Source organism: Trichosurus vulpecula, chromosome 9 (genome assembly GCF_011100635.1).
Source record: "Trichosurus vulpecula isolate mTriVul1 chromosome 9, mTriVul1.pri, whole genome shotgun sequence".
Lineage (NCBI taxonomy): Eukaryota > Metazoa > Chordata > Mammalia > Diprotodontia > Phalangeridae > Trichosurus > Trichosurus vulpecula.
Window position 1 is genome coordinate 167222541 of NC_050581.1, and position 25180 is coordinate 167247720.

The 25180-nt window shown below is 36.5% G+C and overlaps 1 protein-coding gene across 1 annotated transcript in view; it reads left to right on the forward strand.

The window, feature by feature from the left end:
• Positions 1-25180, forward strand: part of CNTN3 (contactin 3) — a 342495-nt gene that overhangs the window by 269091 nt on the left and 48224 nt on the right. The window contains exons 11-12 of the mRNA XM_036738044.1: positions 1904-2031; positions 3836-4011. Coding sequence (XP_036593939.1) covers positions 1904-2031; positions 3836-4011 — 304 coding nt within the window. The remainder of the gene's footprint in view (positions 1-1903; positions 2032-3835; positions 4012-25180) is intronic.

Genomic DNA, 25180 nt, shown 5'->3' on the forward strand with positions numbered 1-25180 from the left:
TTTCTATCTCAAATTTACTTTGGACATTAGGAAAATGACTTTACTTTTCTACCTTTCTATTTCATATCAAATCTATTGCCATGGCCAGTCGGTTTTGCCTTTCAGTATCTCTTTAATAGGTCTCCTTTCCTCTGACATTGCCACAACTCTGGTACAGGGGCTCATCACTTTATACCTGGATTATTTGAATAGCCTGCTGGTGGATCCGCCTGCCCCTAGTCATTTCTCCCTCCATTCAGACACTAAAGTGATTTTCACAAAGTACAGGTTCAATGCGATTATGTCCCCCTTCTACTGAATAAACTCCAGTGGCTCCCTTTTGCTTCCAGGACCAAATACAAAAATTGTATTTGACATTCAAAGCCCTTCATAATCCAGCCTCCTCCTGCCTTTCCAGTCTTCCTATAACTTGCTTCCCAAAACCTAACCTTTGATCCAGTGACAGTGGCCTCCTGGCTGTTCATGAACAAAACCCTCCATCTCTTGGCTCTGAGCATTGTCTCTGGCTGTCCCCATTCTTGAAATGTTCTCCCTCCTCTGCTTGGACTATTAACCTCCCTGGATTTTTTTGTTTTATGTTACACCTGAAACCCCACTTTCTCCAGCAGGGCTGCACAACATACAGCCCACAGGCCGTGTATGGCCCACCAAAGGGTTTCAGGAAAAATGTGGGGTTGCCATTGTGCATTCTGTGTGTCACATGACCTGTGGGAACCAACCATCATCAGTCTGCCTCTAGTCTAACCCATCTGTGGCCCAAAGAAGTTTAGCCTGTTTTAATTTTGCCTCCTATCTACTGCCAAGTTGTGCAGGTCTGTTCTACAGGAAGCCTTCCCAATCCCTCTTAATTCCAGTGCCTTCTCTGTTAATTATTTCCTATTTATCCTGCATTTTTCTTGCTTTGTATGCATTTATTTGTAAACTCTTGAGGGTAGGGACTGTCTTTTGGCACTTTTTGTATCGTCAGTGCTTAGCTCAGCGCTAAAATGTTGAATATTTTTTGATTGACCTTGATTTTGTTGTGAGAAATGAATATTTCTCTCTTATATTTAATAACTAATTATTGTGTTAGGACCAAGGTTTTTCTCCGTTTCTACTTCCTCATCCAGAAACCAAAGTGTGGGAGATCTCTCTTAGAGACTTCACCAAGCCAAGATCTACTCAGGAAGTAAAAGAAATTCTAAGTTTAGACTAATGGGTACATTCCTGCTCATTATGCTTGCTCAGACAGGTCCAGGATTCTCTCTATTGTCAAGATAGGCAATTTGAAAATTGAAGTCTCTGACCAATATTTGAGTGACCTAAGGCACATACCCCCAGAACTTCATTTTAATATAGCCCACACCTCTCATTGTGTTAACCAATCCGAGTTGATTGCCATCCCTCAGGAACTCTTATTCTTCAAAGGGCGTATAAACTGTGACCCCACTGGCATTAGGGGTCTTTGGTCTGAGAGAGATGGCCGAATGACCTTCCTTTTATTAATAACCTGCTGCCCTTAATAAAACGCTTAAATTATCCAGAAACTATGTCTCCACATCCTTTTTCATAATCATCACATTGTATAAACTCTTAAAAGCTATACCTGAGAAAATGCTTGGGATTATCTTGAGAAAGAAACCCATAATACGTTAGCTGTGCAATAATTTTTAGTTGAAAATTTTGAACAGCACAATAGTTCTCTCCCCACCTTGTTTTGAAAGTGTTCTAATTATTTTAAAAATTGCACTATTTTTCCAATTTTTATCATTTGAAGACATTATAATGCTGAGATCCCATTGCTTGGAGATGCAAGTCGTGGATGAGTGCTATAATCAAATTTTATTTTCTCCAATATATTTGAACTTTTATAGATCTTCATATTCTCTTTTCTATTATCTCACTAATACTTATTTTTTTCCAGGATAACTATTTTAAAGGATGGAGGACTCCAAATAGCCAATGTTACTAAATTGGATGTTGGGACTTATACTTGTCTAGCTGAGAATCAGTTTGGGAAAGCAAGCAGCTCCACTCATTTAGTAGTTACAGGTATGATGTTCTTTTTTTAGTTTATATTTATTTCTTTTCTTCTTTTTTATTTTTTTTTTAATTTTTAGTTTTCAGTATTCACTTTGATAAGATTTTGATTTCCAAATTTTTCCCCTTCCCTGCCTCCCCCAGGCCCAGAGGGCATGCAATCTGATATGGGAGATACATGTACAATATTTTGTTGTTCTTAAAGATGACAAATATGTCCTAAATGGCATAGAAAAAACATTAAAGTTAATGAAGATTTCTTTAGTTCAGTCACACAAAATGTGTTGTGAAGCAACCATTTGTCCTCAAACTGTCTCTTCATCCTTAAAGACTGTACACCTCCTCCCCCTAGAAGAACATAGGCACCCAGAAAGGGATATTTTACTTTCTATCTGTATCTTCCAAGAACTGTAAGTAGTTCTTTGCATCTAACAGGTACTTTACAAATATAATTAAATTGGATTTTCAAAGGGTAAGAGGGGTCAGATCTTCACTCTTTTCCACTATAACATAATGTGAAACAATGAGCACATTATTAAATGTGCTTTAATTATATGCGAGTTAACAATTTCCTTTTTTATTTTATTTTAAATTTATGGAATAAAACAAGCATTTCCATGACATACTACAATAAAAAAGATAATTGTACATGAAACTGTAAAATCTTCTATATACGACTTGCTATTCCTTTCCAATATTCAACAAAATTATGATGTAAATTTCTTTTGTCCTTTTTTTCTTCCCTCCCCCCACCGCCCTAGAGATGGCCACCATTAGACACAAATAGCCATATATGTATGTAAAATTAGTCCATAGATACTTCTATTTATCAATTCTTTCTCTGGATGCAGATGTCTTTCTTTATATGTCCTTCGTGGTTAATTTGGGTATTTATAACAGACAAAATAACTTATTCACTTAAAATAGTTCTTAAAACATTATTACTACTTCGCACTTTTCCATGTATATATTTCTAACCTGTCATTTTGATGTTATACCAGTTGTTTTCCTTTACGTTGCCTGTGCAGGATAAGAAACCAGGTCTGATATCACTGAGAATTTCATTAAGAATAGTTAAAAGGATATTCTTATTTGCGCATATGGGAAGAGGGCAGAGCAAAAAGGGAAATCGACTGTAAATTTTTACACCTAAAATTCACCATACGGTATGAAGATTGGAAGATTTAGAAGTAGAGAAACTGATCAAAAATTGTGTCTGTTACTTGTAAGGAGCAAAACATTTCACCTTAATAGGCCTTGGTTTTCTCATTTAGAAAATGTCATGGTTGGACTTCCATCTATAAAACTCATTCTGTTTTTTTTTAACGTATTAACCTTATTTCCTTTATGAATGAAGTATTTTAAGTTCTTAGTAACCTGGCATCTATGGATTCATTTAAAGATGTACAGAATATATTCTCTCTTTACTCCCACCATCTGTCAAAACTGCTAAAACATAGGGTTACCCATTGCCTGTCGTACAGTATGACTGCGAGTCTGTGAGTCAATGAAAGTAACCTAGCCAATTGTTGACTATGTAATTTTCAGCCTGACTTTCATTGCCAACATTCCTTTAGTCCTCAATTGCTAGGTGATTTACCAGTGTTAGTATCACTATCTCATACTCTAAATGTCTCAGTGTTTACTTTTATCTATAATTCAAGTAAATCAAAGAAGTTATTTGGGTGAAGCCCAATGAGGATAATGTTACTAGATAACAGGCCATCTGACTATCCATACAAGTGATAGTCTGACAACTGTGACTTTATGAATGTTTGAGCATCTGTGTTTTTTATTTTGTTTTGTTTTACTCTAGAGCCCACAAGAATAACATTGGCCCCATCCAACATGGATGTTTCTGTTGGAGAAAGTGTAATCCTGCCTTGTCAAGTTCAGCATGATCCCCTTTTAGATATCGTGTTTACTTGGTATTTTAATGGAGCCATCACAGATTTTAAGAAAGATGGATCTCATTTTGAGAAAGTAGGTGGGGTAAGTTATGGAAATTTACTCCTGCTATTAATATTGTGTCGAGTGCATATGTATTTTTGTATAGAGAACTTTCCTGGGATTCTTTTTTTTAAAAAAAAATTCCAATTCTGATTTTGCTCCAAACATTGATAAGATCAAAATGCTGCAATTAAATTATGCATTATTTTCCACATATACAGATTTTAATTTAAAACTGTAATTTCTTTGAGGCCCAAATGTGGAAAGGTATACTTCTTTTATGAAGGTTCTCCTTGACAGCAGGAAGTAACACTTGTATAAATTTGCATCTTGCATTGTAACTAGTAGAGTGCTTATGAGTAGAGGAGAAGCAAGAAAAAAGACAGGGTGGCAATCATGATTTCAGACAAGGAAACTGTCAAATTAGATAGCACTGAAAGAAAGAAACTACATAGTGCTTAAACACAAGATAGACAATGAAATACTGAATAGATAATGAAACATCAATGTTTAATATATGCCCAGCAAAGGGTATAGGTGAGAACACAAAGGAAAAGACATCAAATGATAGGGGGAAAAGGTCAATAAGTTCATAACTGTGTTTGTACACAGTTGTATTCATGGAAGGATTGGTAGTAGCCTGTTGAAAAGCAGAGATGAATACTTTGAGATCCTGGGGTGTCAAACTGTTTCAGGAGGCCAAAGGGAGGGGCATGAGATTGAAAGCAAATAGGAAGAGAGGGAGAGAGACAGAAACAGGGAGAGCCAAAGAGAAACAGAAGAAGAGAGACAGAGAGAGAGAGATGATATAACCAAACTGAACTGCCGAGAAAACTGGCTCTTTGAGTCATAGAAAGGCCTAATGTGTAATTTTCATCCTTTTCATCTCTAAATTCACGACTACCAAAAAGATCAAGTAAAGCAATAATTCACAGAATCTCAGAATATTATTATATCATAGATACAGCTTTTAAACCTCAAGGGAAAGGTAACTCACCACTTTCTGAAGTTGCCTACTTTTCATTTGGTTAGCTCCTGTTGGTAGGTGATGTTTGCATCTGTCAGGCCTAAAATTGCATCTATGAAAATTAGTTCTAAAGAGCTACAGTTAGAAGTGATCTAGGCACCATCCAATTCACGACCATCTTAATTTTTATTTTATTTTTTTATACTGAGGCCAAGAGAGGTTAAGAGGCTTGCCCAAAGAAGCTCAGATAATAGTAACAGAGGTAGAATTAAAATCAAAATCCTCTAACTCTTAATTTTGTGATCCTGCTGTTAGTTCTAGTGATATTCTCTGAGGCCAAGCAGGACAAGTCAACTCCCTGTTGCACATGACAACCCTTGGAATGTTTGGATATAGCTAGCATGTTCCTCCTGAGTCTTCTCTCCTCTAAGCTAAACATCCCCAGTGGCATCAACCTGTTCTTACAGAGGCAACTGGATGGTGCAGTAGATAGAGCACTGGGCCTAGAGTCAAGAAGACCTGAGTTCAAATGTGGTCTCAGATACTTAGCAGGTGGGTGACCCTGGGAAAATCACATAACCTCTGTTTACATCAGTTTTCTTGAGCGCAAAATAAGAATGATCATAGCACCTCCCCCCCACCAAGGGGATGTTGTGGGGATCAAATGAGATAATGATATCTATAAAGTACTTAGCATAGCACCTGGCCTTATATAAATGCTAGCTAGCTAGTAGTAGTAGTAGCAGTAATGGTGGTGGTGGCAGTAGTAGTATAGCCAATAAGTGTTTCATAATAATAAATACTAGCAGTAGCAGTAATGGTAATGGTGGTAGTGGTAGTAGTATAGCCAATGAGTGTTTCATAATAGTAAATACTAGTAGTAGTAATAGTAATGGTAGTGGTGGCAGTAGTAGTATAGCCAATAAGTGTTTCATAATAGTAAGTACTAGTAGTAGTAGTAATGGTGATGGTGGTAGTGGTAGTCATATCCGGTAAGTGTGTCATAATAGTAAATATTCATAGTAGTAGTAATAGTAATAGTGATAGTGGTAGTTGTCTGTCCAATAAGTGCTTCACAGTAGTAGTAGTACTAGTAGTAGTAGCAGTAGTAACTGTTGTATGTGCCATGATCTTAAAGCCCTTGCTATCTTAATCACTTGCATCCCCATTCTCTTTACCTTATTAATGTCCTTCCTAAATTTGGTACCAAAACTGACCAGAATACTCCACGTATGTATGGTCTCACCAGGACAGAGAGTAATGGGATTATCGCCTCCTTCACGCCTCTCTTAATACAACCTGAGCTATCAGTAGATTTTTTTCTTGTTTTGTTTTCACTATAATCTTAATAGTAGTAATAAATGATAACCTCTTCAATAGGACCAGAGAGGTAGCTTAAGGTTATATAAGTTGCTTTTTTTTCCTTGATGAGCGGAAGTCCCAATAGGTTATTTAAAAGGCGTGAGGCACTTCCAGTATGGAAATGGAAGAGTTTGTGTGGGTATACATGTACATAAAAGGCAAACTAAAGAAAACCTGTGACAAATTTAAACACAACATCCAAGCATTAAGTAACATTGTCAAAAGATTTAACAGACTGGAGGCAGATAGACCCTCTGGAGGTAAATGCAGATATGATTGGAAGGTAGAGGACAAAGATGAGAGCTAAAGCTTTATAAAGTGTACTTCTCTGGTTGTAGGATTAAAAAGAGAAAATAACCCAATAATAGGTATCTTATTACACAAGTACACAGTTTTTGTTTTTGTTTTGCCAGACATGTGATTTCTTATCTCAGGGAGCTCCCAGTGAGGAATTTCTTTTGTTAATGCAAATAACCACCTTCCTTTTTAAAAATTATATATTAGAAAATAATAATCAAACATGAACATTTAGCATGCTTATTCTAAAACATGTCACTTACATTTGAGTCATCCTCCTTATAGCCTTACCTTCAGATCCCAGATTCTGTGACTCTGGGCTCTGATAGATGAATTTATGTCTTATCTTTCCCAGAAGCATTCCACAAATTCAAGTCCCATCCACTTCCAAACCACTTCCAACTTTCTATCTCTGCTTTATGGTCATTTGGTTTATATGATCATCCTGCTTTTCTACGTTGTCTGTCCCCTCCCACTCCCCCTCCCCATTTGACTATAATTCCCTTGAGGAAAGAGACTATCTTGATTGCATATTCTCCGTGAGTAGTCTAGTTTCTGGGTCATATAAGTGCTAAATTACATAAGTTAGATTATTATATAATGTGAATAATTGTGTACATTGGGATCCTTTCAGTCTTTAATCTCTTTAAGACTTATGCCAATTACATTTGAGTCAATAGGTTTGTACATTTTACTGAATTTCATGGGATTATAATTCTACATTGATTTCCTGAGTGGCTGAATGAAATTCACAGCTTCACAATCTTTGTGTTACTGTTTCTGTCCTCCCAAAGTTCCTCTAGTAAGAGTTATTTTCCTTTTTTGTCATCTTGGCCAATCTACTGGGAGTGGGTTTTGTGTTTCTTTTATTAATTGCTTGTTGCATTTTTTTCAAATGATTGTTAATGATTTAGTTTTCTTGGGTACCACCTGTTCATATCCTTTGACCATTTATCTGTTGGGAAATAGATCATGGTCTTTTTAAATTTGTATAAATTGCCTATATAACAAGTCTTTATCAGATAAATTTGCTGTGAAGATTTTCTCCCAGTTGTTTTCCTTTCTAACTGTATTGCTTTTTTTGTGTGAAAGCTTTTCAATTTTGTATAATTGAAAATGTCCATCTATTTTATCTCCCTTTCCTCTCCCTCGTTTTCAGAAGAATTCTTTCTCAATATATTGTTATGAAAGGTTTTGCCTTCCAGTATTTTTTAGTTTGTTAAGGACATAAACTTTTAGATCTAGATTGGGCATCCATTTAAACTAGACACTGAAAACCCTAAAATCTGTTTTTCCACCAAATTTTCTAGTTTACTTACACCTCACCCTCCTGTATTTGATGATCCAGTGACATTTGCTTCCTGGCTATTCCTTGGACAAGACAATTTGTCTCCCAGCTCTGGGCTTTTTTACTGACCGTCCCCCATGCTTGAAATGTTCCCCCTTCTCCTTTATTCCCTTCCTTCAAGTCCCAGCTGAAATCCCACCTTCTACACAAAGCCTTTGTGGATTTCCCTTGATTCAAGGGCCTTCCCTTTGTTGGTTTTTCCAGTTTACCCTGTACAGTCCTTGTTTTTATACATAGTTCTTCTCAGATTATCTCCTCTATTAGACACTGAGCTCCTTGAGGTCAGGGCCTGGTTTTATTTGTGTTTTTTTTTAACTTTTCTTTCTACCCTCAGCGCTGAGCACAGTGCCTTGACCATAGTAAGCACTTAATAAATCCTTATTGATTTACTGACTTTTTTTGTAAACTAATGGACTCTTTGGTGTAATAAATCCCTTTGACAGTCTGGGAAGACACACAGATCTCGCTTTAGAATGTTGTTTATAAATGCACAAAGCTAAATACATAGGATTACAAAGGAAACCAAGGTTATTAAAATATAATTATGAAAATATTTTTAAAAGAACATGGACCTCAGATTATGAATTCTATATTTAGAGCTTTTCTGCAAAATGGCATAAAATGATGACCTGAATCTAACTTCCCCCACAGTTTCCAATTTTTCTGATTATTTTTTTCTGTTAGTAGTAAGTCCAGGACTCCAGTAGTTTTGTGTTCTTAAATTCATCGATCTTTATGCTACTAGACTCTTTCCTTTTTTTTTTTGCCATCGATTACCTTTTCCCTTTTCCAGCCAGTTCCAAATAATTTTGATTATTCCTTTATTGTATAGTTTGAGATCTGGTACTGCTAGGCTCCTATGCTTACAATTTATTTTTCATTTTTTCTCTTGATACTCTTGACCTATTTCTGCCAGATGAATTTTGTTAATTTTCCTACTTCTGAAGAGTAATACCCTGGTTATTTGATTGATATGATACTGAATCATAAATTAATATAGTTAATATTATAATTCTAATGATATTAGCACAGCCTAACTTTGAGTGATGGTTTCCCCTCTAATTATTTAGTTTTTATTTCTTTAAGGGGATTTTGTTGTCATATTTGTGTGATTCTGTGTGTGCGTTGGGACTGGCCTGAGATTTCTTTTTTTAAAATATATTCTGTCATAATTTTGAATGGAATATCCTATCTCTTTCTACTGGAATTTGTTGGTAACATACAAGAAGTCTGATGATTTTGTGGGCTCATTTTATGTCTCACCCCTTTGCTGAAGTTGTTAATTGTTCTATTTTTTTAGCTTAATCTAGCGTTGTTCAAGAGAGCCATCATACTGCCTGCCGAAAGCAGTCATTTTGCTTCCTCTTTGACTGTATTATTTCTCTGGTTGCTTTTTCTTGTCCTGTTATTATAGCTAGTATATCGTTTTAGCTAGAGGTAACTAGGTGGAACAATGATTAGAATACTGGGTTTGGAGTCAGAAAAAAACCTGAATTCAAATCCAGCCTCAGGACCTCATTATATGTGTGGCCCTGGGTAAGCCACTTTTCCTTCATCAGCCTCAGTTTCTTCAGTTGCTAAATGAAGATAACAATAGTACCTATATCCCAGGGTTGTTATGAAGATCAAATGAGATCTAGAATGCTTTCAAATAATGATGGTGATAGTGGACATTTTTGCTTTTTCCCTGGTCTTGTTGCAAAGATTTCTAGCATTTCTGTATTACATATGATGTTTGTTCTTGGGTTTGTATAGATGTTATTTGTTATTTTCTAGGGTTTTTTTAAATATGTAAATGTAACTTTTAATTTTTCAAAAGTTCTTTTTTCCATATTTTTACTTTAGTAATGTGATTTTTGTTATTTTTCCTATGAAATGAACTGTTATGCTCATAATTTTTCTAATATTGAACCAACTCTGAATTACTGTTAAAAATCCAATGTAGATTATAACAAATCCAGTACATTAACAAATTCTCTTTACTAATATTGTATTCAATATTTTTGCAATGATATTAGAGATATTAATCTTTGCTTTTCTTCTATGAATTCACTTTCCCAGATGTAGTTAGAATCACCTTTGTCTCATAAAAGCAGCTTAGTAGGATGTCATCTTTCTTATTTTTTTTATCTTTTTTTATCTTTCTTATTTTTAACATAAAAGTGGAGTGTATTATTTGTATAAATTGTTATTTAAATATTTTATGAATTCATTTATGAATCCAGAGTTTTTAGAAGTGTGTTTATACATTTTAAATTTATTTTTATGAGATTATATTATTTAAATTCTCTATTTTTTCTTCTGATAATCTGGCTACTTATATGTTTGTAAATATTCATGCATTACATTTAAGTTTTCATACTAGCTAGCATTAGGTAAAATAGTTTCTAACAATTCCTTTCTTTCCTCTTAATTTAGTATGATTTTTTCTTATTTTTTTCATTCTTAATAATGGTGATTTGGATTTCCTCTCTTTTTAATCAGATTAGCTAACATTTTATTTTTGGTTAGATTTTTTAAAAAAAATTTTGCTCCAAGTTTTATTTTCATTCTGTTTTAAAATGCCCACATTTTCTTTGATTTTCACAATTCTTGTTTTTTCACTTTTTAAAAAAAAAAATTGACTGAGGAGGGAAGAAAAATTTGAGTTCAGTTTTGGACACGTTGAGTTTAACAGGGCTACGAAACATCCCAGATGTCTAGTTAGCAGTTGAATATGGAAGACTAGAAGTCAGGAGAGAGGTTAGGGCCGAATAAATAATTCTGGGAATAATTAGCATAAAGATGATAATTGAATCCAAAGGAGCTGATAAGATCAGCAAAGGGAATCTTAAAGAGGGAGAAGAAAAGAGGGCTCAGGTTAAGGCCTTGGGGAACACCTATGGTTTTCATCTAGGTCTCACCTAGATAAAGATCCAGGAAAAGAGACTGAGAAGAAGTGGTCAGAGAGGTAGGACGAGAAGCAAGAGCGCATAATTTAGAGATATGCATTTCATAGCAGGACAGCTTGAACAGCATCATAAAAGTTTTCTGTGACGTCTCAGTGTAGTTATGCCCTTTAATGTAACTGCCAGTTGTTTCTATGAATATTTTTTTTGACCCACATGTTCTTTAGGATTATTTCACTTAGGTACAATTTAGGTTTAAAGCCTTTCTTCATTGATTGCAGTTTGTAGTGTATCATGATTAATAAAAAGATATTTTTCATAGCTCTACTTTTCGCATTTGTTTGTGAGATTTTTATGCACAAATGCATGGACAATTTCTGCAAATGTTCCAGGAACTAATGAGAATTATGTATGCCCCAATATATTGCTATTCATAAATTGTCAGAGAACACATCTAACTCTTCTAAAATTCTATTCAAGTTCTTAACTTCTTTCTTATTGTGGTTTCTGTTAAACTTATCTAAATAGGAGGGCAGCTAGGTGGTACAATGAGTAGAGCACGAGCCCTGAAGTTAGGAGGACCTGAGTTCAAATCTGGCCTCAGACACTTGACACACTTACTAGCTGTGTGACCTTGGGCCAAGTCACTTAACTCCAATTGCCCTGACTTCCCCCCTCCAAAAAGAAAAAATTTAAAAAAAACTTATCTAAATAGGAAAGGGACATACTAAGGTTCCCAAATATTAGAATTTTGCTGACTGTTTTGCCCTGCATTTGCTCTTTGATTCCAGTAGCTCTGGAAAGTTTTCTTTTATGATTTCTTGAACTATGGTGTGTAGGTTTATTTGTTTGGTCATGGTTTTCAGGGAATTTGATGATTCTTAAATTATTCCTCCTTCATCTGTCTTCCTGGTCTGCTGTTTTTGATAGTAGATAGATACCTTATATTTTCTTCATTTTTTAAAAAATCTTTTGGCTTTGTTCTAATATTCTTGGTTGCCTCAGAGTCACTGAATTATTTTTGTTCCATTTTAATTTTTAAGGAGTCCACTAAAACATTGCTTTGGTAAGGTTTTCTACCATCTAATCTAAATTATTTAGGTCTCTTTTCAAATTTTTCCTCCCAACCTCTCATTTTATCTGTCTCTTGATTTATTTCTTTCACCCTCTCTTGTAGTCTTTTAATCTAAACCATTTTTTCACCTCTCCAAGGTTCTCCTTGAATTTCTTCTGAGTTTTCTCCCTTATTCTGCTTTTTTACCCTTTGTCTTCTCTGTAGCATTCAGTTCACTCATAATTTTTACTTACTCATATTTTCAATGTCATTTCTTGGTTTTGGACTTTGTGCTTAAGCCATTCCCCTTTTGGATTCCTAAATAGGTTGACTTCACATTGCTTGGTTGTGACACTTGTGGTCAGGTGGCCACTATAATCTGAATGAAGTGCCATCCTCTGCCTCAAATCCAGGTTGTATCTTAGTCTTCTTTTTGACCACTGTGGATTAAAACCTCAGCTACATTTTTTCTCCTCTTCGCAAAATCCACAGTAGGGATTTGGTTCTATCAGTTCTGTTGTGTTCCCATCAGTCCCCCATGGATATGCGAGACCATGTTGGTTGAGCACTAATGAGTGAGCTCTTCTTCTTGCTGCAGATCCCTGCATAGGAAGTCAGATGTCTCAACGTTTGGCTCATAGAGGTCAGGGGGATAGGATCTGGCATCAAGTGTCCAATTATTCGGAGTGGTACTGGCTCCTGAGGCCAGTGAGTGTTCTCTCCCCACCTCTCATTATCTTCCCTAGCTTTTGGTTAGGTTACTGGAGTACAAGTTGGTTTCTCTGATGTAAATCCTTGCCTTCCTCACCATGGCCAGTGCCTGTTTAACAGTGATTGAACTGACTTCCTTACTTAGACTCCCCTATCAGTCTCTCCTCTTCTGTAACAATAATATTCCTAGCAGCTTCTGCTGAGGAAGACCCAACAAGACCTGCAACAAGAGCTGCCAGCACAGGTTCTTTGATCTGCTTTTCTAAGGAAAGCAACTTTAAGGGTTCACAATCTCACTTTCATCAAATATACATATGTAATTCACTTAGTTCAGGGGGAAAAACCAGCACCCTGAACTTGAGAAAGAATACAAACAGAAATTACAAACATACATTATATAAATAGAGCAAATAACACAAACCAGTCTATACATACCAATACATAGTTACCAGAGAAGCACCAACATCTGGATTTTCAAGCTGGGGGGCTCTTAACAAGGGCTGCTTAGAGTTTCATCTAGTCAAATCACAGGACACTCTTCAAGTGAGTGAGAGCCCAAACAAAATACTAACCTCTGAGTTTATATACCCCTCTTAGGGCCCAAAGACTTCATACCTAATTAGCAAAAGGGTATGGGCCTGGGGCTTAGCTCTGAGCAAGACTTAATCAAAGGCACTTGATTATTTTAGCATTCTAAAAGAGAAAACAGTAAAAAAAACTCCCACCTTAATTAATATTATACCTTCTGAATCATTGCCTTGTTGTTGTAAAGGAGCTTGGGTAGCTCAGTGAAGCTATGAATTATGTCATGCATGGTTACCCCTGACAGACTGGTTATAGTGGCGTGTTCTGAGAAAGGGTGATTTACTGGAGAAGGAAATGCCAGACCACTCTGGTATTTTCTAATTGTGGTGCTGGAGAAGACTTTTGAGAGTCCCTTGGACAGCAAGGAGATCAAATTAGTCAGTACATAAAGAAACTAGCTCTGACTCTTTATTGGAAGGTCAAATGCTGAAGATTAAATACTTTGGTCATATAATGAGAATACAGGACTTACTGGAAAAGAGACTGATGTTGGGAAAGATTGAAGGCAAAAGGGGAAGGGGATGGCCGAGGATGAGAAGGATAGATAGTGTCATGGAAGCAACTAACATGAGCTTGGACAGACTTAGGGAGAAAGTGGAGGACAGAAGCCTCTGGTATGCATGATCTGAGAGGTCACAAAGAGATAGACACCACTGACTGAATGAACCATGACAGCAAACCAGCCTCTGTCTTCTTTCGGCTATCTTTTTGTGCAGTTTTGAACTGGACAAAGGAACCTACTTCCATCTCTTTTCATTTTCTTATAATTGGTCTTTCTACAACCCTTTTCAGATATTCACTAAAGTTGTTGTGGGAGAGCCAGGCTTCTCTCTGACCTTTCATGTGGCATTCTTGATGTCTCACCATATAGCCTTAGGGGGTTACCTGGGTCTGGAGAAGTTAAACGACTTGCTCAGAGTCACAAAGCCAGTATGTGACAGAAGAACTGGGACTCAGGTTTTCCTGACTCCAAGGTAAATACTTCGTGAACTATTCCACATCACCATAGTAACAAGCTTTGTAAACTGACCTATACTTTGAAGTTATTTTTGAATGGGCCACATAATAGAAATAAATAGATTTTGGATCTAAATTGCTCAGTTTCTCAGTTTGTGAATAAATTAAATATCAATTATAATGCATTGGTGGGGGTGGAGGGAGAGGGCAGATAAAGAACTCATTATAAATCCACCACCTCTATTAGCCAGATTAATCCATTTAACCAAATCACTTACTCTGATTTGTCTATAGTTAGGGACCTTGTGGTAGAATATGCATTGCTGACCTTGCAGGGTAGAAGGCTTGGGTCTGAGTCTGTTTTTTTTTTTTTTTTTGGAATGAAACCATTTAATATTCTAGTGGGAATCACCATGTACTATTGAGCATTTTCAGATTAACACACTTAGTCACAAGCATTAATTCTTTTTCTTTTCAGCTGGTCTCCTGGGGTGGTATTAGGCATTTTATCAACAAAATATTACAAAACAAACATTTAGTTGAATGTATAAAATGAACATGTATAACCTGTGCATATTTATTATAGATGTTTTTAATACATGTAAAAGCCATATCATAAAATACATTATCACTAAATAAAGATTTTTCAGACAATGATTCCAAAGTAGCTTATTCACTTGAAAAAATAAAAGAGACATTCAGAATTATCTGGTCATGCCATATATCTTTCTTTTTTCCCCCAAATTCATTCATTTATTTTTTAATTTTTATTATTTATTTAATATTTTTAGTTTTCAGCATTGATTTCCACAAGATTTTGAATTACAAATTTTCTCCCCATGTCTACCCTCCCCCCCACTCCAAGATGGCATATATTCTGATTGCCCCATTCCCCAGTCAGCCATCACTTCTGTCACCCCACTCTCCCCGTCCCCTTTTCCCTTACTTTCTTGTAGGGCAAGATAGATTTCTATACCCCATTGCCTGTGTATCTTATTTCCAAGTTGCATGCAAAAACACCTTTTTTTTGAACATCTGCTTTTAAAACTTTGAGTACCAAATTCTCTCCCCTCTTCCCTCCCCACTGACCCTCCTTAAGAAGGCAAGCAATTCAACATAGGTCACACATGTATCATTATCTAAAACCCTTCCACAATTCTCATGTTGTGAAAGACCAACTATATTTTGCTCCCTCCTATCTTGTCCCTCTTTATTCAATTTTCCCCCTTGACCCTGTCCCTTTTTGAAAGTGTTTGCTTTTGATTACCTCCTCCCCCTATCTGCCCTCCCTTCTATTGTCCCCCCTTTTTTATCCCCTTCCTCCTTCTTTCCCGTGGGGTAAGACACCCAATTGAGTGTGTATGTTATACCCTCCTCAAGTCAAATCTGATGAGAGCAAGATTCACTCATTCCCTCTCACCTGCACCCTTTTCCCTTCCAATGAACTGCTTTTCCTTGCCACTTTTATGCAAGATAATTTACCCCATTCTATCTCTCCCTTTCACCCTCTCTCAATATGTTCCTCTCATCCTTTAATTTGATTTTTTTTAGGTATCATCCCTTCATATCCAACTCACCCTGTGCCCTGTATATATGTATGTATGCATGTATATTCCCTTCAGCTACCCTAAAACTGAGGTCTCATGAATTACACACATCATCTTTCCATGTAGGAATGTAAACAAAACAGTTGAACTTTACTAAGTCCCTTATGATTTCTCTTTCTTGTTTACCTTTTCATGCTTCTCTTGATTCTTGTGTTTGAAAGTCATATTTTCTATTCAGCTCTGGTCTTTTCACTGAGAAAGGTTGAAAGTCCTCTATTTTATTGAAAATCCATATTTTGCCTTGGAGCATGATACTCAGTTTTGCTGGGTAGGTGATTCTTCATTTTAATTCCAGCTCCATTGATCTCCGGAATATCGTATTCCAAGCCCTTTGATCCCTTGATGTAGAAGCTGCTAGATCTTATGTTATCCCGATTGTTTTTCCACAGTACCCAAATTGTTTCTTTCTGGCTGCTCGCAGTATTTTCTCCTTGATCTGGGAGCTCTGGAATTTGGTGACAGTATTCCTAGGAGTTTTCTTTTGGGGATCTGTTTGAGGAGGTGATCTGTGTATTCTTTCAATTTCTATTTTACCCTCTGGCTCTAGAATATCAGGGCAGTTCTCCTTGATAATTTCTTGAAAGATGATATCTAGGCCCTTTTTTTTGATCATGGCTTTCAAGTAGTCCAATAATTTTTAAATTATCTCTCATGAGTCTATTTTCCAGGTCAGTGGTTTTTCCAATGAGATAGTTCACATTGTCTTCCATTTTTTCCTTCCTTTGGTTCTGTTTGATAATGTCTTGATTTCTCATACAGTCACTAGCTTCCACTTACTCCAATCTAATTTTTAAGGTAGTATTTTCTTCAGTGGTCTTTTGGACCATCTTTTCCATTTGGCTAATTCTGCCTTTCAAGGCATTCTTCTCCTCACTGGCTTTTTGGAGCTCTTTTGCCATTTGAATTAGTCTATTTTTAAAGGTGTTATTTTCTTCAGTATTTTTTGGGTCTCCTTTAGCAAGCCATTGACTTGTTTTTCATGGTTTTCTCAGATCACTCTCATTTCTCTTCCCAATTTTTCCTCTACTTCTCTTACTTGCTTTTCCAAATCCTTTTTGAGCTCTTCCATGGCCGGAGACCAGTTCATATTTTTCTTGGAGGCTTTTGATGTAGGCTCTTTGACTTTGTTGACTTCCTCCGGCTGTATGTTTTAGTCTTCTTTGTCACCAAAGAAAGATTCTAATGTCTGAGTCTCAATCTGAGACTGTTTTCTCTGCTTGTTCACGTTCCTAGCCAACTACTTGACCCTTGAGTTTTTTGTCGTGGTACAACTGCTTGTAGAGTAGAGAATACATTGTCCCAAGCTTGAGGGCTGCACTGCTATTTTCAGAGCTTCTTCTACACAGCAGGCTCTGCCATACCAGCGCGCCTTCTCCCCCAAGAACTGCCAACTAGGATTACAGCCCAGATCCAGGCAGGGCAAAGCAGGCTTTGCACCCCCGCTGTAATCTTCCACTTAATTCCTCCCACCAGGTGGGCCTGGGGCTGGAAGCAACTGCAGCTGTAGCGCTGAAAGCAGCCTCAGAGCTGCACCACCTCGTCCTCTCCTGGGACAGTGGCCCACTGCAAACTCCTTTCACTCTGTCCCAGCAGCTTTTCCCACTAACCTTTTCTGTTGTCTTTGGTGTTTGTGGGTTGAGAAGTCTGGTAACTGCCAAAGCTCACTGAATCAGGGCGTTTCACCTGTTCTGCCCAGCTTCCGTTCTGGTTGGTCCTGGCGCGGCCCCTCCTGGGCTCTGCTTCACCCCACTCCCAGCTCTGTGTGATAGACCCTTCCCAGTGACTATCCAGGCTGTCCTGGTCTGGAGCCCTGCTTCCCTTTGCTATTTTTTGGGTTCTGCAGCTCTAGAATTTGTTCAGAGTCATTTTTTATAGTTGTTTGGAGGGACCTGGGGGGGAGCTTAAGCAAATCCCTCCATCTTGTCTCTGCCCCCGAGTCTGTTTTAAAGCCCTCACTAGTTTATATGACTCTTGTCAGCTCCTCACCCCTGCCCTAAACCTCAGTTTCCTTAGCTACACAATGGAGACATTAGTAGCTCAGGATTGTAATTGTCAATGTCAAAGGAGACAACATAAATAAAATACTTTGCGAACCAAATCACAATAAAAATGTCAGCTTTAGTAATAATGTGTAGCTAGATGTCCCAGTGGTTAGAGTGCTGAGCCCTGAGTCAGGAAGACCTGAGTTCAAATGTGGCCTCAGACACTGAAGAGCTGTGTGACCCTGGGCAAGCCACTTAACCTCTGTTCACCTTAATTTACTGGCTAAGGAAATGATCATTCACTGTAGTATCTTTGCTAAGAAAACTTCATGGGCAGTCTGGTCTATGGGGTCACAAAGAGTCGGATATGACCGAACAACAGAAAAAGGGAATAGTAATAATGAGGATAGTGCTAGAAACAGTAATTGAAAGAAGTCTTTGTCTTCTTTTTAGTGTTCAGTTTATGCATATTTTTTTCATATTTTCAACATCATTTCTTGGTTTTAGATTTTCATTTCATTACCACCACCACTCCGAGAGTCAAAAACAGCTGTAATTCTCACAAATACCCTCTTAGCTTGAGTTAAACTGTTTAGCTTTTGTTAGCAGTAAAGGGAAAATAGTTTGAAAAATCAACCCTTTGTGTAGTGCTACTATAATGTAGCTTCTCATATTTGTTTGATTTCTTAACACATTTTTTCTTTTTAATTTTGAGTTTGAAAAGAAGTTAATTATGTTTGTATATGCAGAAATTAATCCTAAACATCAGTTTGTCATTAGGGTTTGAATAATGATTTGGGACCAAGCATATTTATTTAATTAAAAGTCACAATTTAATTAAAAACTTCCCTAGATAACTAGATTATTATTATTTGCATCCATTTATTTTCATATCAAGACATCCTAAGCATAGTGGAAAAATCACTGGATTAGTTAGGAGACCAGGGTGGCAGTCCTGGCTCTGACACATACTGGTTGTACTGGTAAACTCTGAGAGCCTCAGTTTCCTCATCTGTAAAGTTAGAATAATAGCTTTTTTCCCTTATTCTCCTCACAGCACCATATTCAGAAAATTATTTTGTAAGCTACAAAGTAAATATGAGCTGCTTTGATCCATGTACATTATTATGAAGGAAAAGTCCCAAATGATTTTTTTTCTTAGAAGATGTTAAGAGAATTAGAGTAATAGAATGATAGAATAAAATTGGGAATCTGAACCATAGGGGTATCTTGGCATTTTCTGAGCTAGATTCTTAAAGCTTTCTTCATCCAATCACTTTAGCTCTGATAAGACTGTCAGGGTCCAATTAAAAGATTTTCAAAAGTTATTGGGGGAAAGAAGATTTACATATCTTTGGATACTTTGGATTTTATATTGTTAAATTATTTTAAGATCTTCAAATGAAGCTGGACATTGTAGCAGGCTTATTTCCTCCCGTATCTTGGGCCACTTCAGGTTTCTTTCCCCAGTTCTTTTCACAGAAAAAATGCTAATCATGAACAGTTATCAAGATCGAATCTATTCCTGATGCAACTATGAAAGGAAGGCTTAGATTTATAACATAAGCAGAGATAAATTCAATTACCTTTGACATTCTAGGAACACAGGGAACCTACAAACCCAGTACCTAGAGATGGATTGAAGAGAACACCAAGAATTATCTACACTAAAGGGCAAAGGGGAAGAATGGAGGTTCCTACATGGTTGGGCTTGTATAACACAACTACCCTGAGATCTGAGAATCTATATTTTGAGGACTTCCCGTTTACAAAACACACTATTCTCAATATTTCAGAATAGTTGTGTTGTTGTTGGTTTTTAAGGAAGAAAAAATTTCTCATTATGGAAGGACCCAAATAAGATTTCTCTTCACCCATGGGCATTCTCTGTAGATCTCATTAGATGGCTTCTGCTATTCTCTCTCACTCTAATGGACTTTGTCACTATGTAGGACTTTGCCTGACTTCTGTTTGGGACATATTTAGTTTGAGATGTCTTTGGGACATTAAGTTGGAGGTATCTAATGGGAAATTGCTAATGCAAGACGAGTTGACGAGGGAGACTGGGGGTGGATATATAGTTCTGAGAATCATCTATCCACACAGTGGAAAAACCAAAACAGATTTAGGGAGACTATTTGTAGTACAAATAAGAGAAGTGTTTCTCTCTCTCTCTCTCTCTCTCTCTCTCTCTCTCTCTCACTCTCTCTCTCTTCCTCTCTCCCCCTCCCTCCCTCCTTCTTTCCCTCTCCCACCCCCCGTGTGGTGTGTGCCAAAGCCAGACTTCAGTACACCTTGGTTTTCTATATAGCAGTTCGGCCTAAATTAGGTTTAGACCAACATCTTACCACAAAAGTTACAGTAAACTCCAAATGTATAACTGGCCACACATATCATAAAAATTGAAATAAAAAATGGATGTACCTGAGCAAATATTATTGGAAATGGGGGAGGAGGAGAGAAGAGAGCCCAGGACAGGGCTACTGTAATACAGCTGTAATGATGCATTACCAGAGCAGAAAGTCCTGTGGCACAATCAGAAGAGGACAAGATTTGAAGACAGAGGACCAAAGTTCAAATCTGACCTCTGACATTTATCATCTATGTGACATAGATTCACCCCTTGTTTTCTTGTTTTCTGATCCATTCTAGATGACTTCTCTGTTCTCTTCAGGTTCTAAAGCATTGATGCTGTAACTTTCCCTCCCTCCCTTGCAGGAGATTTTCAACCATGAATTTCAAATGCTATCACTTGAAAAACCTAAACATCTTTTCTCCCTCAGACAGGAGAAATGCTCTTGCACCACCCAAAGGAGGAAACTTCCTTTGCCCAAGGCCCCACAAATGATAGCCATCACCTCCTAACCACTTTAAAGGGATTATTCAAGCTACTTAAGTCTGTCAGCAAAATTTGGGCAAAACCTAAGGTGTTTTTTCATTTATACATGCCTGCAAACCGACATCCAGTGATGTGCCAAAAGGGGTTTCCTCAGGAAAAAATATGTAGGACACAATCCTAAGTTTATTATTGTTAAGGTTTTCTCCATCAATATCTAAAATCTCCATAATCAACCAAACAGTGAATAAAGCCCTGATTTACAACCTTTGCCTGATTTCTGAGGTTTAAATGCTCACTCTACAAATTTGACAACCTCTAACAATTTTAATTGCATTGATTTTCTTTCTGCAAATATTTTCATTCATTTATATGTGTGTGTGTGTGTGTGTGTGTGTGTATACACACCCACATATGTAATATCAATTAAGTTGGGACTTTTTTACTGTTTTAGAATGATAAATTAAGTGTCTTTGATTGAGCCTTACTAGGTGCAAAGCCCCAGGCCCAAACCCCTATCTACTAGATTCTAAGCCTATGTGGGTCCTAAGGGGAGTTGCTAAGACCAGAGCCAATAGTAGGAGCCTAAGTTCTGGTTGCTTAGATGACACTTGATGATGGCTAAAGAGTGAATAAAAAGAGAGAACAGAGCTATTTGCTTGAGGCTCCCACTTCTGGAGGCATGGGACTCTGGGCAGCTGCTCTAAGAGCCTCCCAGCTAACCCAGATGTTGATGGTTTCTTGGTAACTATGAATTGTATTTGGTCTGTTTATAATGTATGTTTGTAATTTATTTGTATTTGCTCTGAAGTTCAGGGTGCTGGCTTTTTCCCCTGAACTAAGTGAATGATATTTGTATGTTGGATTGAAATAAGATTGTTAACCCCTTAACGTTGCTTTCCATAGTAAAGCAGATCAAAAGAATCTGTGCTGGCAGTGTTCTTGCTGTTGGGCTTGTGTTGGTCTTTCACCCCCACAGCAGCTGCTAGCCAAATTGTTGCAACATTATGTATATATATATATATATATATATATATATATATATATATATATATATATATATATATATATATATATATATACACACACACACACACACACATACACATACATACATATATACATATATGTATATATATACACATATATACATATATATGTATATATATACACATATATGTGTACATACACACACATACATACATACATATATATATATATATACACATATAAAATATATATAAACTTGAAATTGTTGACTTTTTATTTTGTGATCCTTCTATCTCTTGTTTAGTTACTCTCCATCTCCCTTATCGCCAGTTATATTTCCTCAGGTATATCTTCCACTTTTATTTTAATTTTTATGATGTGTGCAGCCAATTATACATTTGGACTTTATTGTAGCTTTCAGTGTAAGATGTTGGTCTAAACCTAATTTAGGCCAAACTGCATATCAGTTTACCAATAGGTTTTGTCAAATAAGGAGATAGTTCTTATCCTGATAATTGATGTGCTTGTGTGTGTGGAGGGGAGGGAGGTTGTTATCAAACAGTGACCCTTTCTGCTTGAATTGCCTTTGTTTCTTGCTTATCCAGACTTTGACACTGATCAAATTTTCTCTTTTTTTTACTAGGACCAAATAATTTTGATGATTACTATCGATCGCCTTGACAATTTTTAGTATCTGATAATGCTTGGTCCCCATTATTACTTTTAGAAAGCAAAAAACTTATTTCCTTGAGATTCTTGATCTTTTGTTCCCCCAGATGAATTTCATTATTATTTTGTTGTCTTCTATAAAGTAGTACAGTTTTGTAGTTTCAGTGCTATATATGTCCCTTAATTTATGTACAGCTATAATTTTTATTATATTGATCATGATTCAAGAAGATGAAAAAATAGCTCTTCAATTATTTCTTTTACTTCTGTATGGCGTTTTGCAATTGTGATCACATAAACCATGAGTACATCTTGGTAAGTTGGTTTCTAGATATTTTATTCAGCTCAGCTATCCACACAGGAGAAAAGGAAGAAGAATGTCTTGATGACATGTGGCTGGATGGAAAATTAATCAATAAAAATTGGGAAAAAAACTGAGTATGACACTTTACTAGGCCCAAGATTGAACAAGAGAAGTAGGGTAAATTGGACTCTATTTGAGAAAGCGTTGAACTTCTAGTAGCTCCAAGTTATTCCCTAAAACAAAGACTCATCTTTTTAACATGAATATTGATCCAGTGATGCTGCACAACTCTAAGGCATAGATTTCTAAAGGTAATGGAGAGCTGTAGAAGTGGCACATGTAGGCTCTAACATGTTAATGATGAAGAATCACTCAGGTATAAAGGATATCATCACTGAGGCTTATGCACATTGGAGAAGGCGTTAGACTGCTCATGTAGCAAGAGCAAGGAATTACAGCCTACGGTGTGTGATCACTGGTTGTATCCTATTATTGTGTGAACATTGGGTATTCCCACAAACTCATAAAATACATAAAATATAGAAGAAGGCCTCTTGATTGTGGTTGGAGTGCTTGTGGAAATTTTGTGGGGAAATTGGCTAGACATGCATAAAACGAGAAAGCATGAGTGGGTCACCAGGTTCCCACTGGGAGGGAATACCTTATCACTGAGGTCACAAGTGAATACTTGATACCATTGAAGTATTAAAATAGTCAACTCTTTTTATTAATTACCTAATAAAGTGAAGGTCCTTTGTGGAACCAAAGAAGACACAGTCTCAACCTTCTTGGAGGTTATTATCTGAGGGGAGAAGTAGGACATTTAAATAAATATAACAAAAGTGGGATGAAAATGTAGCAAGGAAACTATTATGGCTTATTTTTGACAAAAGAATGGAGAAAGGAAAATGTGGAGGTGCTTTGTGGTATTCATTCTGTTCATTGAAATCCAAATAGTTTTAATCATGACAAATCTCTCCATACTATTTTTAATGCTTTTTTTTTAAGCTGTCAACACTCTAAATACCCATGATAGATATCTTTTTGCTTCTGTGACTTCCAAATTAAAAATTTCTGTCTTCTGGTACTGATGTTCTTTGGTGGATACAAAAACAACTGCTAGGTTGTTATGGTAAATTTATTTGAATATCTGTGTATGAGTGTGTGTGTGTGTGTGTGTGTGTATGTGTGTGTGTGTGTGTGTGTGTGTGTATCATTTTGATATTTTAAAATAAATACTTAGAGGCCTTTGGTTGATTGGTGCATATCTACTAAAGCACATATATTAATGAAATAAATAAGAAGAAATCAATGCTGATGCCCTTTCCTTTTTTCCTTAGAGCCACATGCTCTAATTTCCAAAAAGACATCAGCCCATTTTTAAGAAATATTTAATTATTAAATTTAATTGATCCAAACATGAATGAGAAAAAAATATGGAGAATGAATACTTCATTGCCATTCATACCAGTTTTTAAAACCAATGGTCTGAAAATGTGGTTGGGTCGAACTGTCCTCAAGGTAGCAAACCTTATTTGATTTTATATAGTGTTTCCTTTTCATCGACTTCAGCATTTTAGATCAGGCTTGTTGCCAGGATAGCAGTCTATTGATGGCCAAAGAGTAATCTCAAGTCAAGTCTTCCATCATATTTCATCATTTTCAATGTGACTTTGAGATTGAGAAGATCTGATAGCCTGCAACAGTAGTGAGACAGTGTTTAACTCCAGAATCGACCTCTCTCACACAGGGACATTGTCATAGGTGTTATGGGAATGATGATTAAAATCATAAGCATGCCCCTCAGCCACCATTTGAGCTTTCACAGATGCTTCAGTCTTTAAAAGAGGGGGAACCTAGTTTTCTGTCTTCCATTAAAAATAATTACGAACACTTAGCTCAGGGTTAATTCTGAATAGGTTGCATTCTTACTGAAATATTCATGCAAAACAGAGAAGATTATAGCACAAGTATCTATAGCACACTGAGTACAGTGGGTGTTCAGCTCACATATGAATGAATGAATGAAAATCTAATAGAATAACTCTGTCTCTTCATCTAGTGGCATATGACTTATTTTATAATTGTACTTTTAATTCTAAGGGAAATACCAGAGGAATAATTTGTATGAGTTACCTAAGATTTTGGAAAACAGAGAGTCAGAATTTGAGATTAAGGCCTCTTATCTAAGAACTATGCAAGTTTGCCATGGGATAATCTAAAGTATCTTAAAAGTTTTGTGATTCTTATCTGTCACATTAAGGGAGTGTAGCCCCTGGATGCTTATATTGCTCACAGGTTAAATATGGTGCTTGTACTTTGAATTATGAATTTTGGCTTTGATACTTACCACGTATGTGCCCTTAGCACAATTATTTTTTTCTATTGTGCCCTCAGCTTCCTCATGTGTAAAATAAAGTCTGAACTAGAAGATCTCTGTGGTACTTTCCAACTCCAAACCTTGTAATCCTCTAATGCTTATAATCTTAGTAATTCTTATAGTAACATTGGCTTATGGTAACCTTAGTTTACTGAAACCACTATATAAAAATAATTAAAGACAAATCCACTTGAAATGAACACCAAGACCTGAAACATGAAAAATGGATTAATGAATGAAATAATAACCACTTACTATATTATATATGCATTGT